The 18,388-nt window shown below is 51.7% G+C and overlaps 1 protein-coding gene across 1 annotated transcript; it reads left to right on the plus strand.

Annotated features, from left to right (window-relative positions):
• The first annotated feature begins 3,318 nt into the window (after positions 1–3,318).
• cdc27 (cell division cycle 27) lies at positions 3,319–18,129 on the plus strand. Its single transcript, XM_056406301.1, has 14 exons — positions 3,319–4,285; positions 4,462–4,561; positions 6,074–6,183; positions 6,355–6,454; positions 7,069–7,249; positions 11,832–12,004; positions 12,820–12,972; positions 15,385–15,465; positions 16,603–16,730; positions 16,830–16,947; positions 17,027–17,155; positions 17,247–17,321; positions 17,570–17,699; positions 17,774–18,129. Exons 1-14 carry the CDS (start codon positions 4,104–4,106, stop codon positions 17,863–17,865), a joined length of 1,752 nt encoding a protein of 583 aa, XP_056262276.1. The 5' UTR covers positions 3,319–4,103; the 3' UTR covers positions 17,866–18,129.
• Positions 18,130–18,388: the final 259 nt, after the last annotated feature.

Here is an 18,388-nt window from a genome sequence, read left to right on the forward strand (position 1 = left end):
CCCTCATGGAGACGCCCCAGGACACACTGGTACATACAACACGACCTCCCTGCTCTCTGAACACAGCTTGTCATGTAATGTGTCTGGTAATAAGATTACTCAATGTAGTAAATCTGATGATCATATTAATGAGCTGGTTAATCTGCCTCTAGTGGGGTGCAGTGGTATTACAGGTGGTGCGCAGGAGAATGCAGATTTTTTTTTAAAGAACTTTCTTAATTAACTTCACATATTTAAAAAACTACAAAGAACATGGTCATAAAACTAAAGGTGCGTTCACACCAAAATCATGACAAATGTTCATGTCACTATTTGTTATTGCTCCATCCGCGCAGAGAGGAGGAGTGGCGCTTATCTCCGTGGAATAAGTTAGTTATCGTTTCCACCATAGAAGAAATAAACACTATTTATACGGCAACAGCATTTTGCCGTTAACAGGTTACGCTCCCATCGGCTTTTCTGCCGGTGCCCTTCAATACAAAAGCTCAACATTGAGCTTGTGGCCGTGTGAAGCCTGCAACTCCGTTTTGGAAGATGTGTAGTGGAAAGCAGAGTTCACTATATATGAATAGTATATACATGTTTATCTGGTCCCAATTAACTTGTTGATCTGAACTTGAGAAGAGATCTGCCTTGATTGCTCAGAAGAGTCCAAGTAACAACCTTTCTGTATCTTTGCTCATGTCACAGGGCTGATTGAGCCAGAAGTGATTTCTAGAAATATGGCTGCGCTGCGCTGCGCTGCGCTGCTTTTGCGCACACACTTTCATTTCACGGTGCCTGCATGCGAGGGAAAACACGTTTGAGGTCGTGCGTCGACGCAGAGGACGCCGGGAACGTCGATCAACACGTCGACGAACGCAGCTGGGAGAAAGTCGTCCCCTTTTCGTGGCCGTGTGAAGCCTGCAACTCCTGACGCCTATGGAGCAGGGCTGTGAAGGTCTTCTAGCTCCAGAGGGTCAGCCTCTGGAGCAGGGCTGTGAAGGTCTTCTAGCTCCAGAGGGTCAGCCTATAGAGCAGGGCTGTGAAGGTCTTCTAGCTCCAGAGGGTCAGCCTATGGAGCAGGGCTGTGAAGGTCTTCTAGCTCCAGAGGGTCAGCCTATGGAGCAGGGCTGTGAAGGTCTTCTAGCTCTAGAGGGTCTGCCTATAGAGCAGGGCTGTGAAGGTCTTCTAGCTCTAGAGGGTCTGCCTATAGAGCAGGGCTGTGAAGGTCTTCTAGCTCCAGAGGGTCAACCTCTGGAGCAGGGCTGTGAAGGTCTTCTAGCTCCAGAGGGTCAGCCTATAGAGCAGGGCTGTGAAGGTCTTCTAGCTCTAGAGGGTCAGCCTATAGAGCAGGGCTGTGAAGGTCTTCTAGCTCTAGAGGGTCTGCCTATAGAGCAGGGCTGTGAAGGTCTTCTAGCTCTAGAGGGTCAGCCTATGGAGCAGGGCTGTGAAGGTCTTCTAGCTCCAGAGGGTCAGCCTCTGGAGCAGGGCTGTGAAGGTCTTCTAGCTCTAGAGGGTCAGCCTATGGAGCAGGGCTGTGAAGGTCTTCTAGCTCTAGAGGGTCAGCCTATGGAGCAGGGCTGTGAAGGTCTTCTAGCTCCAGAGGGTCAGCCTCTGGAGCAGGGCTGTGAAGGTCTTCTAGCTCCAGAGGGTCAGCCTGGCTTCTGCACCTTGCTGCTATGCTTAACATGATGATATTGATGATGTTGTACTGTTTTTATTGTTTTTATTGTAAAGCACTGTGTATTCGTACTGCGAAGGGCGCTATATAAATAAACTTTTACTTACTTACTTACTTCTAGCTCCAGAGGGTCAGCCTATGGAGCAGGGCTGTGAAGGTCTTCTAGCTCTAGAGGGTCAGCCTATAGAGCAGGGCTGTGAAGGTCTTCTAGCTCCAGAGGGTCAGCCTATAGAGCAGGGCTGTGAAGGTCTTCTAGCTCTAGAGGGTCAGCCTATGGAGCAGGGCTGTGAAGGTCTTCTAGCTCTAGAGGGTCAGCCCTATGGAGCAGGGCTGTGAAGGTCTTCTAGCTCCAGAGGGTCAGCCTATAGAGCAGGGCTGTGAAGGTCTTCTAGCTCTAGAGGGTCAGCCCTATGGAGCAGGGCTGTGAAGGTCTTCTAGCTCCAGAGGGTCAGCCTATGGAGCAGGGCTGTGAAGGTATTCTAGCTCTAGAGGGTCAGCCTATGGAGCAGGGCTGTGAAGGTCTTCTAGCTCTAGAGGGTCAGCCTATAGAGCAGGGCTGTGAAGGTCTTCTAGCTCCAGAGGGTCAGCCTATGGAGCAGGGCTGTGAAGGTCTTCTAGCTCCAGAGGGTCAGCCTATGGAGCAGGGCTGTGAAGGTCTTCTAGCTCCAGAGGGTCAGCCTATGGAGCAGGGCTGTGAAGGTATTCTAGCTCCAGAGGGTCAGCCTATGGAGCAGGGCTGTGAAGGTCTTCTAGCTCCAGAGGGTCAGCCTATGGAGCAGGGCTGTGAAGGTATTCTAGCTCTAGAGGGTCAGCCTATGGAGCAGGGCTGTGAAGGTATTCTAGCTCCAGAGGGTCAGCCTATGGAGCAGGGCTGTGAAGGTCTTCTAGCTCCAGAGGGTCAGCCTATAGAGCAGGGCTGTGAAGGTCTTCTAGCTCCAGAGGGTCAGCCTATGGAGCAGGGCTGTGAAGGTCTTCTAGCTCCAGAGGGTCAGCCTATAGAGCAGGGCTGTGAAGGTCTTCTAGCTCAGAGGGTCAGCCTATGGAGCAGGGCTGTGAGTATTCTAGCTCTAGGGTCAGCCTATGGAGCAGGCTGTGAAGGTCTTCTAGCTCCTGGGGTCAGCCTATAGAGCAGGGCTGTGAGGTCTTCTGGCTCAGAGGGTCAGCCTATAGAGCAGGGCTGTGAAGGTCTTCTAGCTCAGAGGGTCAGCCTATGGAGCAGGGCTGTGAAGGTCTTCTGGCTCTGAGGGTCAGCCTATGGAGCAGGGCTGTGAAGGTCTTCTAGCTCAGAGGTCTGCCTATAGAGCAGGGCTGTGAGTCTTCTAGCTCTAGAGGGTCAGCCTATAGAGCAGGGCTGTGAAGGTCTTCTAGCTCCAGAGGGTCAGCCTATGGAGCAGGGCTGTGAAGGTCTTCTAGCTCCAGAGGGTCAGCCTATAGAGCAGGGCTGTGAAGGTCTTCTAGCTCCAGAGGGTCAGCCTATGGAGCAGGGCTGTGGTCTTCTAGCTCCAGAGGGTCAGCCTATAGAGCAGGGCTGTGAAGGTCTTCTAGCTCCAGAGGGCCGGGGGAGGTGCAAGTGACTTTTCGTCCGTTGTGCACATGCAGCATCGGAGCTCTACTTGCGCGGACGGAGGCAGGTGTTAGCAACACGTAGAAACAGAATGACATGCTGCTGGTTAGAGACGACCAATATCAGATCGGTCAGTACGCAAAGGCGCGAAGGAACACAAGTGGCGTTACGCATTGTTGATTATTTTCGCCCATGCGTACCTGCGTACCAGTTATGTTCACCCCTGACTATATTACATAGTTATATACATATATGTTTATATATATAACTCTATGTAATATGACAATAAAGTATTCTTCTTCAATGCCTTGTGAGTAAATGCATTACAATGTGGACCGCAACATATAGACGCTAGCCTCTTTACTAGCTTGTTAGCTCCTTAAAACAGAAGTCAACGGAGCAGCGTTAGCTCCCGTTCGCTCGCGTTAGCACGCGTTAGCACGAACTCGTCTTTATTTGACTTTGCCGAGCTCCTCTTTAAACTTTGTGTTGATTTATGTAGTTGGTTATCTCGTGACTCTCTTCCAGCTGGCGTTAGGACACTGACATCGTCCTCACATGTTGACCGTGTGGCAGGTTCTCCTGCTGTCGGTCAGATGTCCGTTCCATTTCCTGTTTCCTGTCTGGGATCCAGGGGGCGGGCGGATCTGCCGGTATCAAGATCACTCTGATGCATCTGGCAAAGTTTTGAAATGGCGGGATGGATCCGGTTGATCCGGGGCGGGGGGGATCTGGTGATCCGGATCATTCTGATCTGGGTTACATGTTTTTAAATACCGGCCCTAGAAGTGGGTCAGTGTGTTAAAAGTGTTAAAACCCGTTTTCTTTTCTCCTCAGGAGTTGAATCGTTTGAATCTAGAATCTTCCAACGGAAAGATGATGTCTGATTTGTCGGTCTCCTACATTGACTCCTCCCTAATCTCCCCGGAGACCGGCTCCCTATTGGGTAACTCGGTTTCCATGGCGTCAGCTGGCTCCTTGTTGGCTAAACAGAACAAGCCCAAAAGTGGGAGGAGTTTACTGGGAGGGCCTGCAACGCTCAGCCCGCTGACACCCAGGTGAGTTATTTAAGGATGCCTGTCCAATAAAGGTACGCACACACAGAGGAGCTCCTGTGTGATGAATCAACACTAAAGAAACACCTGGGTCCACACCTGGGTCCACACCTTCTACCAGAGAAACGCTGTTGTCGGTCTGACTGCTTAGGGTTGGGTGTGTCTGTGTGTGTGTGTAGTTTCGGCATCCTGCCCCTGGAGCCCAGCCCTGGAGACGCCACGTATCTACAGAACTATTCAGCTACCATGGAAACACAATCTACAGCTCCCAGCAAAAAGGTACACACACACACACTCACACACATACTGTCAGGTCCATAAATAGTTGGACCTTGACACCATGTCCTCATGTCGTCGTCTCTGTGGATCTGAATGATACGTCCAGATGTTTGAAGGTCAGACTCCATCTTCAATGTGAGGGTCTTTACATCAGGTGAAGGTGTAGGAACTCATTGTATGTGTGACCCCTCCTCTTGAAGGGCACATCAGGTAAAGGAACTCATTGAGGACATGAGGACATGGGGACATGAGGACATGGAGACATGAAGACATGGAGACACGGAGACACGATGACATGGAGACATGAAGACACGATGACATGGAGACATGAGGACATGGAGACACGAGGACACGGAGAAATGAAGACATGAGGACATGGAGACATGAAGACATGAGGACATGGAGACATGAGGACATGGAGACATGAAGACACGAGGACATGTAGACACGAGTACATGAAGACATGTAGACACGAGGACATGGAGACATGAGGACATGACATGAGGACATGTAGACACGAGGACACGGAGAAATGAAGACATGAGGACATGTAGACACGAGTACATGAAGACATGTAGACACGAGTACATGAAGACATGGAGACACGATGACATGGAGACATGAAGACACGATGACATGGAGACATGAAGACACGATGACATGGAGACATGAAGACAGACATGGAGACATGAAGACACGATGACATGGAGACATGAAGACACGAGGACATGAAGACATGTAGACACGAGGACATGAAGACACAAGGACATGGAGACATGAAGACATGACATGGGGACATGAAGACACGATGACATGGAGACATGAAGACACGATGACATGGAGACATGAAGACACGATGACATGGAGACATGAAGACATGACATGGGGACATGAAGACACGAGGACATGGAGACACGAGGACATGAAGACATGACATGGGGACATGAAGACACGAGGACATGGAGACATGAAGACATGACATGGGGACATGAAGACACGATGACATGGAGACATGAAGACACGAGGACATGAAGACACGAGGACATGAGGACACGAGGACATGGGACATGAAGACATGACATGGGGACATGAAGACACGATGACATGGAGACATGAAGACACGGAGACATGAAGACACAATGACATGGAGACATGAAGACACAAGGACATGGAGACAGGAGGACATGGGGACATGAAGACATGACATGAAGACACGAGGACATGAAGACATGTAGACATGAAGACACGAGGACATGGAGACACGAGGACATGAAGACACAAGGACATGAAGACACGAGGACATGGAGACATGAAGACACGAGGACATGAAGACATGGTGTCAAGGTCCAACTATGTATGGACCTGACTGTATGTACAGTAAACACACACACACGCATACATACAGTAAACGCACACTTACAGTCAACACCCACATACATACATGACACCGGCTGAATCTTAATCATGAAAGTCTCTTGTCCTGTCCGTCTGTCTGTCCTGTCTGTCTCTCAGTCTGTCTCCAGGATAAGTCAGTCAAAATCTGTCTTCAGTCAGACTGGAAACAGCAGAGATGTTCTCCCCATCCCCTTCAACCAATCACAGAGCTCCGCCCCTCACACCAGGTAACTCTAACGCCCAATCACAGAGCTCCGCCCCTCCCCAAGGTGAATGTAGGAGGGGTGAGGCATTTCTGGTCCAATCAGAAAGCAGCAGGGCAGAAAGACAGACGGGTTGCTTAAGTCCAGGTCTGTTTGACAACCTGTCTGTCTCTCAATGGCCCGTCTCTCTCTCAGTGGCTCCCCCCAGGTCCTCAGTCCCAGTATGTCTGGTCCCCCCAACGTTCAGCCCAGAAGAAGCTCCAGACTGTTTACTAGTGCCAGTTCTACTGCCAAGGTACTGATACTACTGTGATACGACTGATACTACGACTGATACTACGACTGATACGACTGATACTACGACTGATACTACGACTGATACTACGACTGTGATACTACGACTGTGCTACGACTGATACTACAACTGAGATACGACTGATACTACGACTGATACTACGACTGTGATACTACGACTGTGCTACGACTGATACTACAACTGAGATACGACTGAGATACGACTGATACTACGACTGATACTACGACTGATACTACGACTGTGATACGACTGATACTACAACTGAGATACGACTGATACTACGACTGTTATACGACTGTGCTACGACTGAGATACGACTGATACTACGACTGTGATACTACGACTGTGATACGACTGTGATACGACTGATACTACGACTGAGATACGACTGTGATACGACTGATACTACGACTGAGATACGACTGTGATACGACTGTGATACGACTGATACTACGACTGAGATACGACTGTGATACGACTGTGATACGACTGATACTACGACTGTGATGTCACTGCAGTATAACCATGCTGTACCGATGTACTTCTAACTACATTTCTACTAAAGTACTTCCCGCCCGTCTCTGCTCCTGCAGGAGAACAGCAAGAAGTTAAAGATGAAGTTTCCTACAAAGATCCCCAACAGAAAAACTAAATGTAAATCAGCAAAGACGTCAAACAGCAGCAACCTGAACGAGAGTCTGGACATCTTGAGACTGGATGCTAGCCTGAGCCTCCCGGACCCCAAGATGCCCCAGTACCAGAGAGCTGCTGCAGGTACTACTACTGACACTATGTACTGCAATACCAGAGAGCTGCTGCAGGTACTACTACTGACACTATGTACTGCAGTACCAGAGAGCTGCTGCAGGTACTACTACTGACACTATGTACTGCAGTACCAGAGAGCTGCTGCAGGTACTACTACTGACACCATGTACTGCAGTACCAGAGAGCTGCTGCAGGTACTACTACTGACACTATGTACTGCAGTACCAGAGAGCTGCTGCAGGTACTACTACTGACACCATGTGCTGCAGTACCAGAGAGCTGCTGCAGGTACTACTACTGACACTATGTCCTGCAGTACCAGAGAGCTGCTGCAGGTACTACTACTGACACTATGTCCTGCAGTACCAGAGAGCTGCTGCAGGTACTACTACTGACACTATGTACTGCAGTACCAGTGAGCTGCTGCAGGTACTACTACTGACACTATGTCCTGCAGTACCAGAGGCTGCTGCAGGTGCTACTACTGACACCATGTACTGCAGTGCCAGAGGCTGCTGCAGGTACTACTACTGACACCATGTACTGCAGTACCAGAGAGCTGCTGCAGGTACTACTACTGACACCATGTACTGCAGGACCAGAGTGCTGCTGCAGGTACTACTACTGACACTATGTCCTGCAGTACCAGAGGCTGCTGCAGGTACTACTGACACTATGTCCTGCAGTACCAGAGGCTGCTGCAGGTACTACTACTGACACTATGTCTGCAGTACCAGAGAGCTGCTGCAGGTACTACTACTGACACCATGTACTGCAGTACCAGAGAGCTGCTGCAGGTACTACTACTGACACCATGTACTGCAGTACCAGAGTGCTGCTGCAGGTACTACTACTGACACTATGTGCTGCAGTACCAGAGTGCTGCTGCAGGTACTACTACTGACACCATGTACTGCAGTACCAGAGAGCTGCTGCAGGTACTACTACTGACACCATGTACTGCAGTACCAGAGAGCTGCTGCAGGTACTACTACTGACACTATGTCCTGCAGTACCAGAGAGCTGCTGCAGGTACTACTACTGACACCATGTACTGCAGTACCAGAGAGCTGCTGCAGGTACTACTACTGACACCATGTCCTGCAGTACCAGAGAGCTGCTGCAGGTACTACTACTGACACTATGTACTGCAGTACCAGAGAGCTGCTGCAGGTACTACTACTGACACCATGTACTGCAGTACCAGAGAGCTGCTGCAGGTACTACTACTGACACCATGTACTGCAGTACCAGAGAGCTGCTGCAGGTACTACTACTGACACCATGTACTGCAGTACCAGAGAGCTGCTGCAGGTACTACTACTGACACCATGTACTGCAGTACCAGAGCTGCTGCAGGTACTACTACTGACACCATGTACTGCAGTACCAGAGAGCTGCTGCAGGTACTACTACTGACACTATGTCCTGCAGTACCAGAGAGCTGCTGCAGGTACTACTACTGACACTATGTCCTGCAGTACCAGAGAGCTGCTGCAGGTACTACTACTGACACCATGTACTGCAGTACCAGAGAGCTGCTGCAGGTACTACTACTGACACTATGTACTGCAGTACCAGAGAGCTGCTGCAGGTACTACTACTGACACTATGTACTGCAGTACCAGAGCTGCTGCAGGAGCTACTACTGACACCATGTACTGCAGTACCAGAGAGCTGCTGCAGGTACTACTACTGACACCATGTACTGCAGTACCAGAGAGCTGCTGCAGGTACTACTACTGACACCATGTACTGCAGTACCAGAGAGCTGCTGCAGGTACTACTACTGACACTATGTCCTGCAGTACCAGAGAGCTGCTGCAGGTACTACTACTGACACTATGTCCTGCAGTACCAGAGAGCTGCTGCAGGTACTACTACTGACACCATGTACTGCAGTACCAGAGAGCTGCTGCAGGTACTACTACTGACACTATGTACTGCAGTACCAGAGAGCTGCTGCAGGTACTAGTACTGACACTATGTACTGCAGTACCAGAGAGCTGCTGCAGGTACTACTACTGACACTATGTACTGCAGTACCAGAGAGCTGCTGCAGGTACTACTACTGACACTATGTACTGCAGTACCAGAGAGCTGCTGCAGGTACTACTACTGACACCATGTCCTGCAGTACCAGAGAGCTGCTGCAGGTACTACTACTGACACTATGTACTGCAGTACCAGAGGCTGCTGCAGGTACTACTACTGACACTATGTACTGCAGTACCAGAGCTGCTGCAGGTACTACTACTGACACTATGTACTGCAGTACCAGAGAGCTGCTGCAGGTACTACTACTGACACCATGTACTGCAGTACCAGAGAGCTGCTGCAGGTACTACTACTGACACTATGTCCTGCAGTACCAGAGAGCTGCTGCAGGTACTACTACTGACACCATGTACTGCAGTACCAGAGAGCTGCTGCAGGTACTACTACTGACACCATGTACTGCAGTACCAGAGAGCTGCTGCAGGTACTACTACTGACACCATGTACTGCAGTACCAGAGAGCTGCTGCAGGTACTACTACTGACACTATGTACTGCAGTACCAGAGAGCTGCTGCAGGTACTACTACTGACACCATGTACTGCAGTACCAGAGAACTGCTGCAGGTACTACTACTGACACTATGTACTGCAGTACCAGAGAGCTGCTGCAGGTACTACTACTGACACCATGACCTGCAGTACCAGAGAGCTGCTGCAGGTACTACTACTGACACTATGTCCTGCAGTACCAGAGAGCTGCTGCAGGTACTACTACTGACACTATGTACTGCAGTACCAGAGAGCTGCTGCAGGTACTACTACTGACACTATGTACTGCAGTACCAGAGAGCTGCTGCAGGTACTACTGACACTGACACCATGTACTGCAGTACCAGAGAGCTGCTGCAGGTACTACTACTGACACTATGTCCTGCAGTACCAGAGAGCTGCTGCAGGTACTACTACTGACACTATGTACTGCAGTACCAGAGAGCTGCTGCAGGTACTACTGACACCATGTACTGCAGTACCAGAGAGCTGCTGCAGGTACTACTACTGACACCATGTACTGCAGTACCAGAGAGCTGCTGCAGGTACTACTACTGACACTATGTACTGCAGTACCAGAGAGCTGCTGCAGGTACTACTACTGACACTATGTACTGCAGTACCAGAGAGCTGCTGCAGGTACTACTACTGACACCATGTACTGCAGTACCAGAGAGCTGCTGCAGGTACTACTACTGACACTATGTACTGCAGTACCAGAGAGCTGCTGCAGGTACTACTACTGACACTATGTACTGCAGTACCAGAGCTGCTGCAGGTACTACTACTGACACCATGTACTGCAGTACCAGAGAGCTGCTGCAGGTACTACTACTGACACTATGTCCTGCAGTACCAGAGAGCTGCTGCAGGTACTACTACTGACACTATGTACTGCAGTACCAGAGAGCTGCTGCAGGTACTACTACTGACACCATGTCCTGCAGTACCAGAGGCTGCTGCAGGTACTACTACTGACACCATGTACTGCAGTACCAGAGGCTGCTGCAGGTACTACTACTGACACCATGTGCTGCAGTACCAGAGAGCTGCTGCAGGTACTACTACTGACACTATGTCCTGCAGTACCAGAGGCTGCTGCAGGTACTACTACTGACACCATGTACTGCAGTACCAGAGGCTGCTGCAGGTACTACTACTGACACCATGTTCTGCAGTACCAGAGTCCTGCTGCAGGTACTACTACTGACACTATGTACTGCAGTACCAGAGGCTGCTGCAGGTACTACTACTGACACTATGTGCTGCAGTACCAGAGGCTGCTGCGGGTACTACTACTGACACTATGTACTGCAGTACCAGAGTGCTGCTGCAGGTACTACTACTGACACCATGTGCTGCTGTACCAGAGAGCTGCTGCTGGTACTACTACTGACACCATGTACTGCGGTACCAGAGGCTGCTGCAGGTACTACTACTGACACCATGTGCTGCAGTACCAGAGCTGCTGCAGGTACTACTACTGACACTATGTCCTGCAGTACCAGAGAGCTGCTGCAGGTACTACTACTGACACTATGTACTGCAGTACCAGAGAGCTGCTGCAGGTACTACTACTGACACTATGTCCTGCAGTACCAGAGAGCTGCTGCAGGTACTACTACTGACACCATGTACTGCAGTACCAGAGAGCTGCTGCAGGTACTACTACTGACACCATGTACTGCAGTACCAGAGAGCTGCTGCAGGTACTACTACTGACACCATGTACTGCAGTACCAGAGAGCTGCTGCAGGTACTACTACTGACACCATGTACTGCAGTACCAGAGAGCTGCTGCAGGTACTACTACTGACACTATGTCCTGCAGTACCAGAGAGCTGCTGCAGGTACTACTACTGACACCATGTACTGCAGTACCAGAGAGCTGCTGCAGGTACTACTACTGACACTATGTCCTGCAGTACCAGAGAGCTGCTGCAGGTACTACTACTGACACCATGTACTGCAGTACCAGAATCCTCCACCATCAGAACAGGAAGTGACTTCATCTTCATGAACTTGTCATCTGTGCTCCAGACAGCGTGATGGCGTTGCTACGGGAACTGGGCCGTGGTTACCAGGCGCTGTGCTCGTACAACTGCAGAGACGCCATCAGCACCCTGAGCTCGCTGCCCCCCCAGCACTACAACACGGGCTGGGTGCTCACGCACATCGGCAGGGCGTACTTCGAGCTGGCCGAGTACACGCAGGTACGGCTCTCTGGCGGAGGCGGCGAGTTGCTACAACCGATTCATGAAACCACTCAAAGAGTCGGCAACCGGTTCAGTGGGTTTGTTGTCGTGAGATTATTCTGCCACTCGATACCAAAGTGGAGCAGCAGAGCGAGGTGGAGGAGAGGCGCTGCTCCACCTGGTGGAGGAAGGACATGAACGCCGTTTCCAGATAGGCCATGCCCCCTCAACGACGCAAACACGCCACACATCGTCGGGCGAGGAAAGCGTTGTTCTGTTTGTAAGAAAGAGAAATGAATGTTTTTAGTTTCTTGTATCCGATTAATCGATTATTAAAATAATGGTTAGTTGCAGCCCTAGTTGGTCCACCTGGAAGGCCCTGACTCCAGGGCCTTGACTCCAGGGCCTTGACTCCAGGGCCCTGACTCCAGGGCCTTGACTCCAGGGCCCTGACTCCAGGGCCTTGACTCCAGGGCCTTGACTCCAGGGCCCTGACTCCAGGGCCTTGACTCCAGGGCCTTGACTCCAGGGCCTTGACTCCAGGGCCTTGACTCCAGGGCCTTGACTCCAGGGCCTTGACTCCAGGGCCTTGACTCCAGGGCCCTGACTCCAGGGCCTTGACTCCAGGGCCCTGACTCCAGGGCCTTGACTCCAGGGCCTTGACTCCAGGGTAGGGTTCACATCATCCTGAAGACAAACGTCTTCCATAGAGCTGCTCTTGACCTTTCGCTCTACATGCTGATGGACTTGTGTGAGTGAGGGGCCTGAGTGGTCAGCTGTGGGTGTGTTTGGGAGGAGGAAGAGGAGGAGGATGACGATGTGTTTGTTTGTAGGCGGAGCGTCTGTTCAGCGAGGTTCGCAGGATCGAGTCGTACAGAGTTGAAGGAATGGAGATTTATTCAACAACACTGTGGCACCTGCAGAAAGACGTGGCGCTGTCCGCCCTGTCCAAGGACCTGACGGACATGGACAAGAACTGCCCCGAGGTAAGAGGACTAGAACCATGCAGGGTACCATCACTAGACCATAGAGGACTAGAACCATACAGGGTAACATCACTATACCATAGAGGACTAGAACCATGCAGGGTAACATCACTAGACCATAGAGGACTAGAACCATACAGGGTAACATCACTATACCATAGAGGACTAGAACCATACAGGGTAACATCACTATACCAGAGAGGACTAGAACCATACTGGGTAACATCACTAGACCATAGAGGACTAGAACCATGCAGGGTAACATCACTATACCATAGAGGACTAGAACCATACAGGGTACCATCACTATACCATAGAGGACTATAACCATACAGGGTACCATCACTATACCATAGAGGACTAGAACCATACAGGGTAACATCACTATACCATAGAGGACTAGAACCATGCAGGGTAACATCACTAGACCATAGAGGACTAGAACCATACAGGGTAACATCACTATACCATAGAGGACTAGAACCATACAGGGTAACATCACTATACCAGAGAGGACTAGAACCATACTGGGTAACATCACTATACCATAGAGGACTAGAACCATGCAGGGTAACATCACTATACCATAGAGGACTAGAACCATGCAGGGTACCATCACTATACCATAGAGGACTAGAACCATACAGGGTAACATCACTATACCATAGAGGACTAGAACCATACAGGGTAACATCACTATACCAGAGAGGACTAGAACCATGCAGGGTAACATCACTATACCATAGAGGACTAGAACCATACTGGGTAACATCACTATACCATAGAGGACTAGAACCATGCAGGGTAACATCACTATACCATAGAGGACTAGAACCATGCAGGGTACCATCACTATACCATAGAGGACTAGAACCATACAGGGTAACATCACTAGACCATAGAGGACTAGAACCATACAGGGTAACATCACTGTCTCTCTCTACCCGTCTCTCTCTACCTGTCTGTCTCTACCCGTCTCTCTCTACCCGTCTCTCTCTACCCGTCTCTCTCTACCTGTCTGTCTCTACCCGTCTCTCTCTACCCGTCTGTCTCTACCCGTCTGTCTCTACCCGTCTCTCTACCCGTCTGTCTCTACCGTCTGTCTCTACCGTCTCTCTCACCGTCTGTCTCTACCTGTCTCTCTCTACCCGTCTGTCTCTACCCGTCTCTCTCTACCCGTCTGTCTCTACCCGTCTGTCTCTACCCGTCTGTCTCTACCCGTCTCTCTCTACCCGTCTGTCTCTACCCGTCTGTCTCTACCCGTCTCTCTCTACCCGTCTGTCTCTACCCGTCTGTCTCTACCTGTCTGTCTCTACCTGTCTGTCTCTACCTGTCTGTCTCTACCTGTCTGTCTCTACCCGTCTCTCTCTACCTGTCTGTCTCTACCCGTCTCTCTCTACCTGTCTGTCTCTACCTGTCTGTCTCTACCTGTCTCTCTGCCTGTCTGTCTCTCCTCTGTCTACCTGTCTCTCTCTACCTGTCTCTCTCTACCGTCTCTCTACCTGTCTGTCTCTACCCGTCTCTCTCTACCTGTCTGTCTCTACCTGTCTGTCTCTACCCGTCTCTCTCTACCCGTCTGTCTCTACCTGTCTGTCTCTACCTGTCTGTCTCTACCTGTCTGTCTCTACCCGTCTCTCTCTACCCGTCTCTCTCTACCTGTCTGTCTCTACCTGTCTGTCTCTACCTGTCTGTCTCTACCCGTCTCTCTCTACCCGTCTGTCTCTACCCGTCTCTCTCTACCTGTCTGTCTCTACCTGTCTGTCTCTACCCGTCTCTCTCTACCTGTCTGTCTCTACCTGTCTGTCTCTACCTGTCTGTCTCTACCCGTCTGTCTCTACCCGTCTCTCTCTACCCGTCTCTCTCTACCTGTCTGTCTCTACCCGTCTGTCTCTACCCGTCTGTCTCTACCCGTCTGTCTCTACCCGTCTGTCTCTACCCGTCTGTCTCTACCCGTCTGTCTCTACCCGTCTGTCTCTACCCGTCTGTCTCTACCCGTCTCTCTCTACCCGTCTGTCTCTACCCGTCTCTCTCTACATGTCTGTCTCTACCTGTCTGTCTCTACCTGTCTGTCTCTACCCGTCTCTCTCTACCTGTCTCTCTCTATCTGTCTGTCTCTACCTGTCTGTCTCTACCTGTCTGTCTCTACCTGTCTCTCTCTATCTGTCTGTCTCTACCCGTCTGTCTCTACCCGTCTCTCTCTACCCGTCTGTCTCTACCCGTCTGTCTCTACCTGTCTGTCTCTACCCGTCTCTCTCTACCCGTCTGTCTCTACCCGTCTGTCTCTACCTGTCTGTCTCTACCTGTCTGTCTCTACCTGTCTCTCTCTACCCGTCTGTCTCTACCCGTCTGTCTCTACCTGTCTGTCTCTACCTGTCTCTCTCTACCCGTCTGTCTCTCCCTGTCTGTCTGCAGGCCTGGTGCGTAGCAGGGAACTGTTTCAGTCTGCAGAGAGAGCACGACATCGCCATCAAGTTCTTCCAGAGAGCCATCCAGGTGATCCCTGTTGCCACGGTGACTGTTTTTAACGGTTACCATGGTTACTGACGTTAGATTTGGGCCGTTTCACCGGTCTGTCCTCCTCTCCGTCTCCTGTGTCTCTGACCCTCTGTCTCCTCCCATCTGTCTGTCTCCTCCCGTCCCTCTGTCTCCTCCCATCTGTCTGTCTCCTCCCTCCCATCTGTCTGTCTCCTCCCGTCCGTCTGTCTCCTCCCGTCCCTCTGTCTCCTCCCATCTGTCTGTCTCCTCCCATCTGTCTGTCTCCTCCCATCTGTCTGTCTCCTCCCGTCCCTCTGTCTCCTCCCATCTGTCTGTCTCCTCCCGTCTGTCTGTCTCCTCCCGTCTGTCTGTCTCCTCCCATCTGTCTGTCTCCTCCCGTCTGTCTGTCTCCTCCCGTCTGTCTGTCTCCTCCCGTCTGTCTGTCTCCTCCCGTCTGTCTCCTCCCATCTGTCTGTCTCCTCCCCCGTCTGTCTCCTCCCCCGTCTGTCTGTCTCCTCCCGTCCGTCTGTCTCCTCCCGTCTGTCTGTCTCCTCCCGTCTGTCTGTCTCCTCCCGTCTGTCTGTCTGTCTCCTCCCATCTGTCTGTCTGTCTCCTCCCGTCTGTCTGTCTCCTCCCGTCTGTCTGTCTCCTCCCGTCTGTCTGTCTCCTCCCCCCTGTCTGTCTCCTCCCGTCTCCTCTCCTCCCGTCTGTCTGTCTCCTCCCGTCCCTCTGTCTCCTCCCATCTGTCTGTCTCCTCCCGTCTGTCTGTCTCCTCCCGTCTGTCTGTCTCCTCCCGTCTGTCTGTCTCCTCCCGTCTGTCTGTCTCCTCCCGTCTGTCTGTCTCCTCCCGTCTGTCTGTCTCCTCCCGTCCGTCTGTCTCCTCCCGTCCGTCTGTCTCCTCCCGTCCCTCTGTCTCCTCCCGTCTGTCTGTCTCCTCCCGTCCCTCTGTCTCCTCCCGTCTGTCTGTCTCCTCCCGTCCCTCTGTCTCCTCCCATCTGTCTGTCTCCTCCCGTCTGTCTGTCTCCTCCCGTCCCTCTGTCTCCTCCCATCTGTCTGTCTCCTCCCGTCTGTCTGTCTCCTCCCGTCTGTCTGTCTCCTCCCGTCCGTCTGTCTCCTCCCGTCTGTCTGTCTGTCCTCCCGCCTGTCTGTCTGCAGGTGGACCCTGGCTTTGCGTACGCCTACACTCTGCTGGGCCATGAGTTTGTCTTGACGGAGGAGTTGGACCGGGCGCTCGCCTGCTTCCGCAACGCCATCCGGGTGAACAGCCGCCACTACAACGCCTGGTAGGGGCTACGGGGACAGGGGACAGGGGCCAGGGCCCACTGACTGACTGACTGACTGACTGACTGACTGTGTGTGTGTGTGTGTGTGTGTGTGTGTAGGTACGGTCTGGGGATGATCTACTACAAACAGGAGAAGTTCAACTTGGCAGAAATCCACTTCAAGAAGGCGCTGAGCATCAACCCCCAGAGCTCCGTGCTGCTCTGCCACATCGGAGTGGTGCGTAGGCCCCGCCCCCTGCTGGCAGGCCGAGGGACTGACTGAGGGACTGACTGTGTGTGTGTGTGTGTGTGTGTAGGTGCAGCATGCATTGAAGAAGTCTGACGCTGCTCTGGAGACCCTGAACAGGGCCATCGTCATCGACCCCAAGAACCCGCTCTGCAAGTTCCACCGGGCCTCCATCCTGTTCGCCAACGACAAGTACAAGGTGGGTCTGAAGGAGCCACATATGGACACGTACCTGGACTAGATATGATCACTGTATCTTTACATGACCTCCGTGACCTTTCCCTCTGCAGGCTGCTCTGCAGGAGCTGGAGGAGTTGAAGCAGATCGTTCCCAAAGAGTCTCTGGTTTACTTCCTCATAGGAAAGGTAAGGGGCACCTTTGAACCTTTGAGCTCAGAAAGCTTCCGTCCTCTGAGCCTCATCTGTTCCTAACTCCTCATGACCTTTCCTTGCCACACTTCCTTGACCCTGTGTTGTTTTCCACAGAGGGCATGGAACAGTGTTGAGGAAAGGTTGTGAGGAGGTCACGCTTGGAGCGGTCCATCGCTGGTCTCGGTTGGTCAATACAAGGTGTCATGAGTCAGTAAACATGTCATCTGGCCCCACCTCCTCAGGTGTATAAGAAGCTGGGTCAGACTCACCTGGCTCTGATGAACTTCAGCTGGGCGATGGACCTGGACCCCAAAGGAGCCAACAACCAGATCAAAGAGGCCATCGACAAGAGGTACCTGCCCGAGGACGAAGGTGAGTCCCCTGGAGGGCCCTGGGTCCCGGCGAGGGCCCCGGGCTCCATGTGACCTTCTGCTGACCCCCCCCAGCTGCTGAGGTGGACGACAGCCAGGACAGCAGCGTCATGACGGACGCTGACGACACGCAGCTGCACGCGGCTGAGAGTGATGACGTCCTTTAGTCCCGCCCCCCCCACCTTCTCGAGCCAAACCGTGGCCCGATTGGCTGGAGTAGTTGCTAGACAACATTCTGACAGGTGGATCTTCAGTCATGCTCCGCCCCGGATCTCCGCCCTGTCTTCTGATTGGCTGAAACAGACTGCTGCTGCCCTGAAGCCCCGCCCTTCCTCATACATCATCAGGCTCATCCTCTGACATCACAGCTGTTTTTTATGTTCTTTTTATCATCGTTATGGAAATAAATCAATAAAAACGTGTAAACCCCACCCCCGCTGGCTGTCTACTTCCTCCTACCGACAGCCAATCAGAGCTCTCTGCACTGATTGGATCAGGTGATTGGACATTGAGCCACTTAGAGTTCATGTGTAACTCCAGCAGGTGGCAGCGTGATCCAAGAAGAAGCTCTAGTGTACTATAAATACTCTATGATAAAATAAATACTTTAGTATACTGTAAATACTCTCTTATCAGGCATGAGAATCCCTCACCTTTCGGCGAAATTCGCCGTTTTGAAACCAAAATAGG

This window comes from Pseudoliparis swirei, chromosome 23 (genome assembly GCF_029220125.1).
Source record: "Pseudoliparis swirei isolate HS2019 ecotype Mariana Trench chromosome 23, NWPU_hadal_v1, whole genome shotgun sequence".
Taxonomy (NCBI): Eukaryota; Metazoa; Chordata; class Actinopteri; order Perciformes; family Liparidae; genus Pseudoliparis; species Pseudoliparis swirei.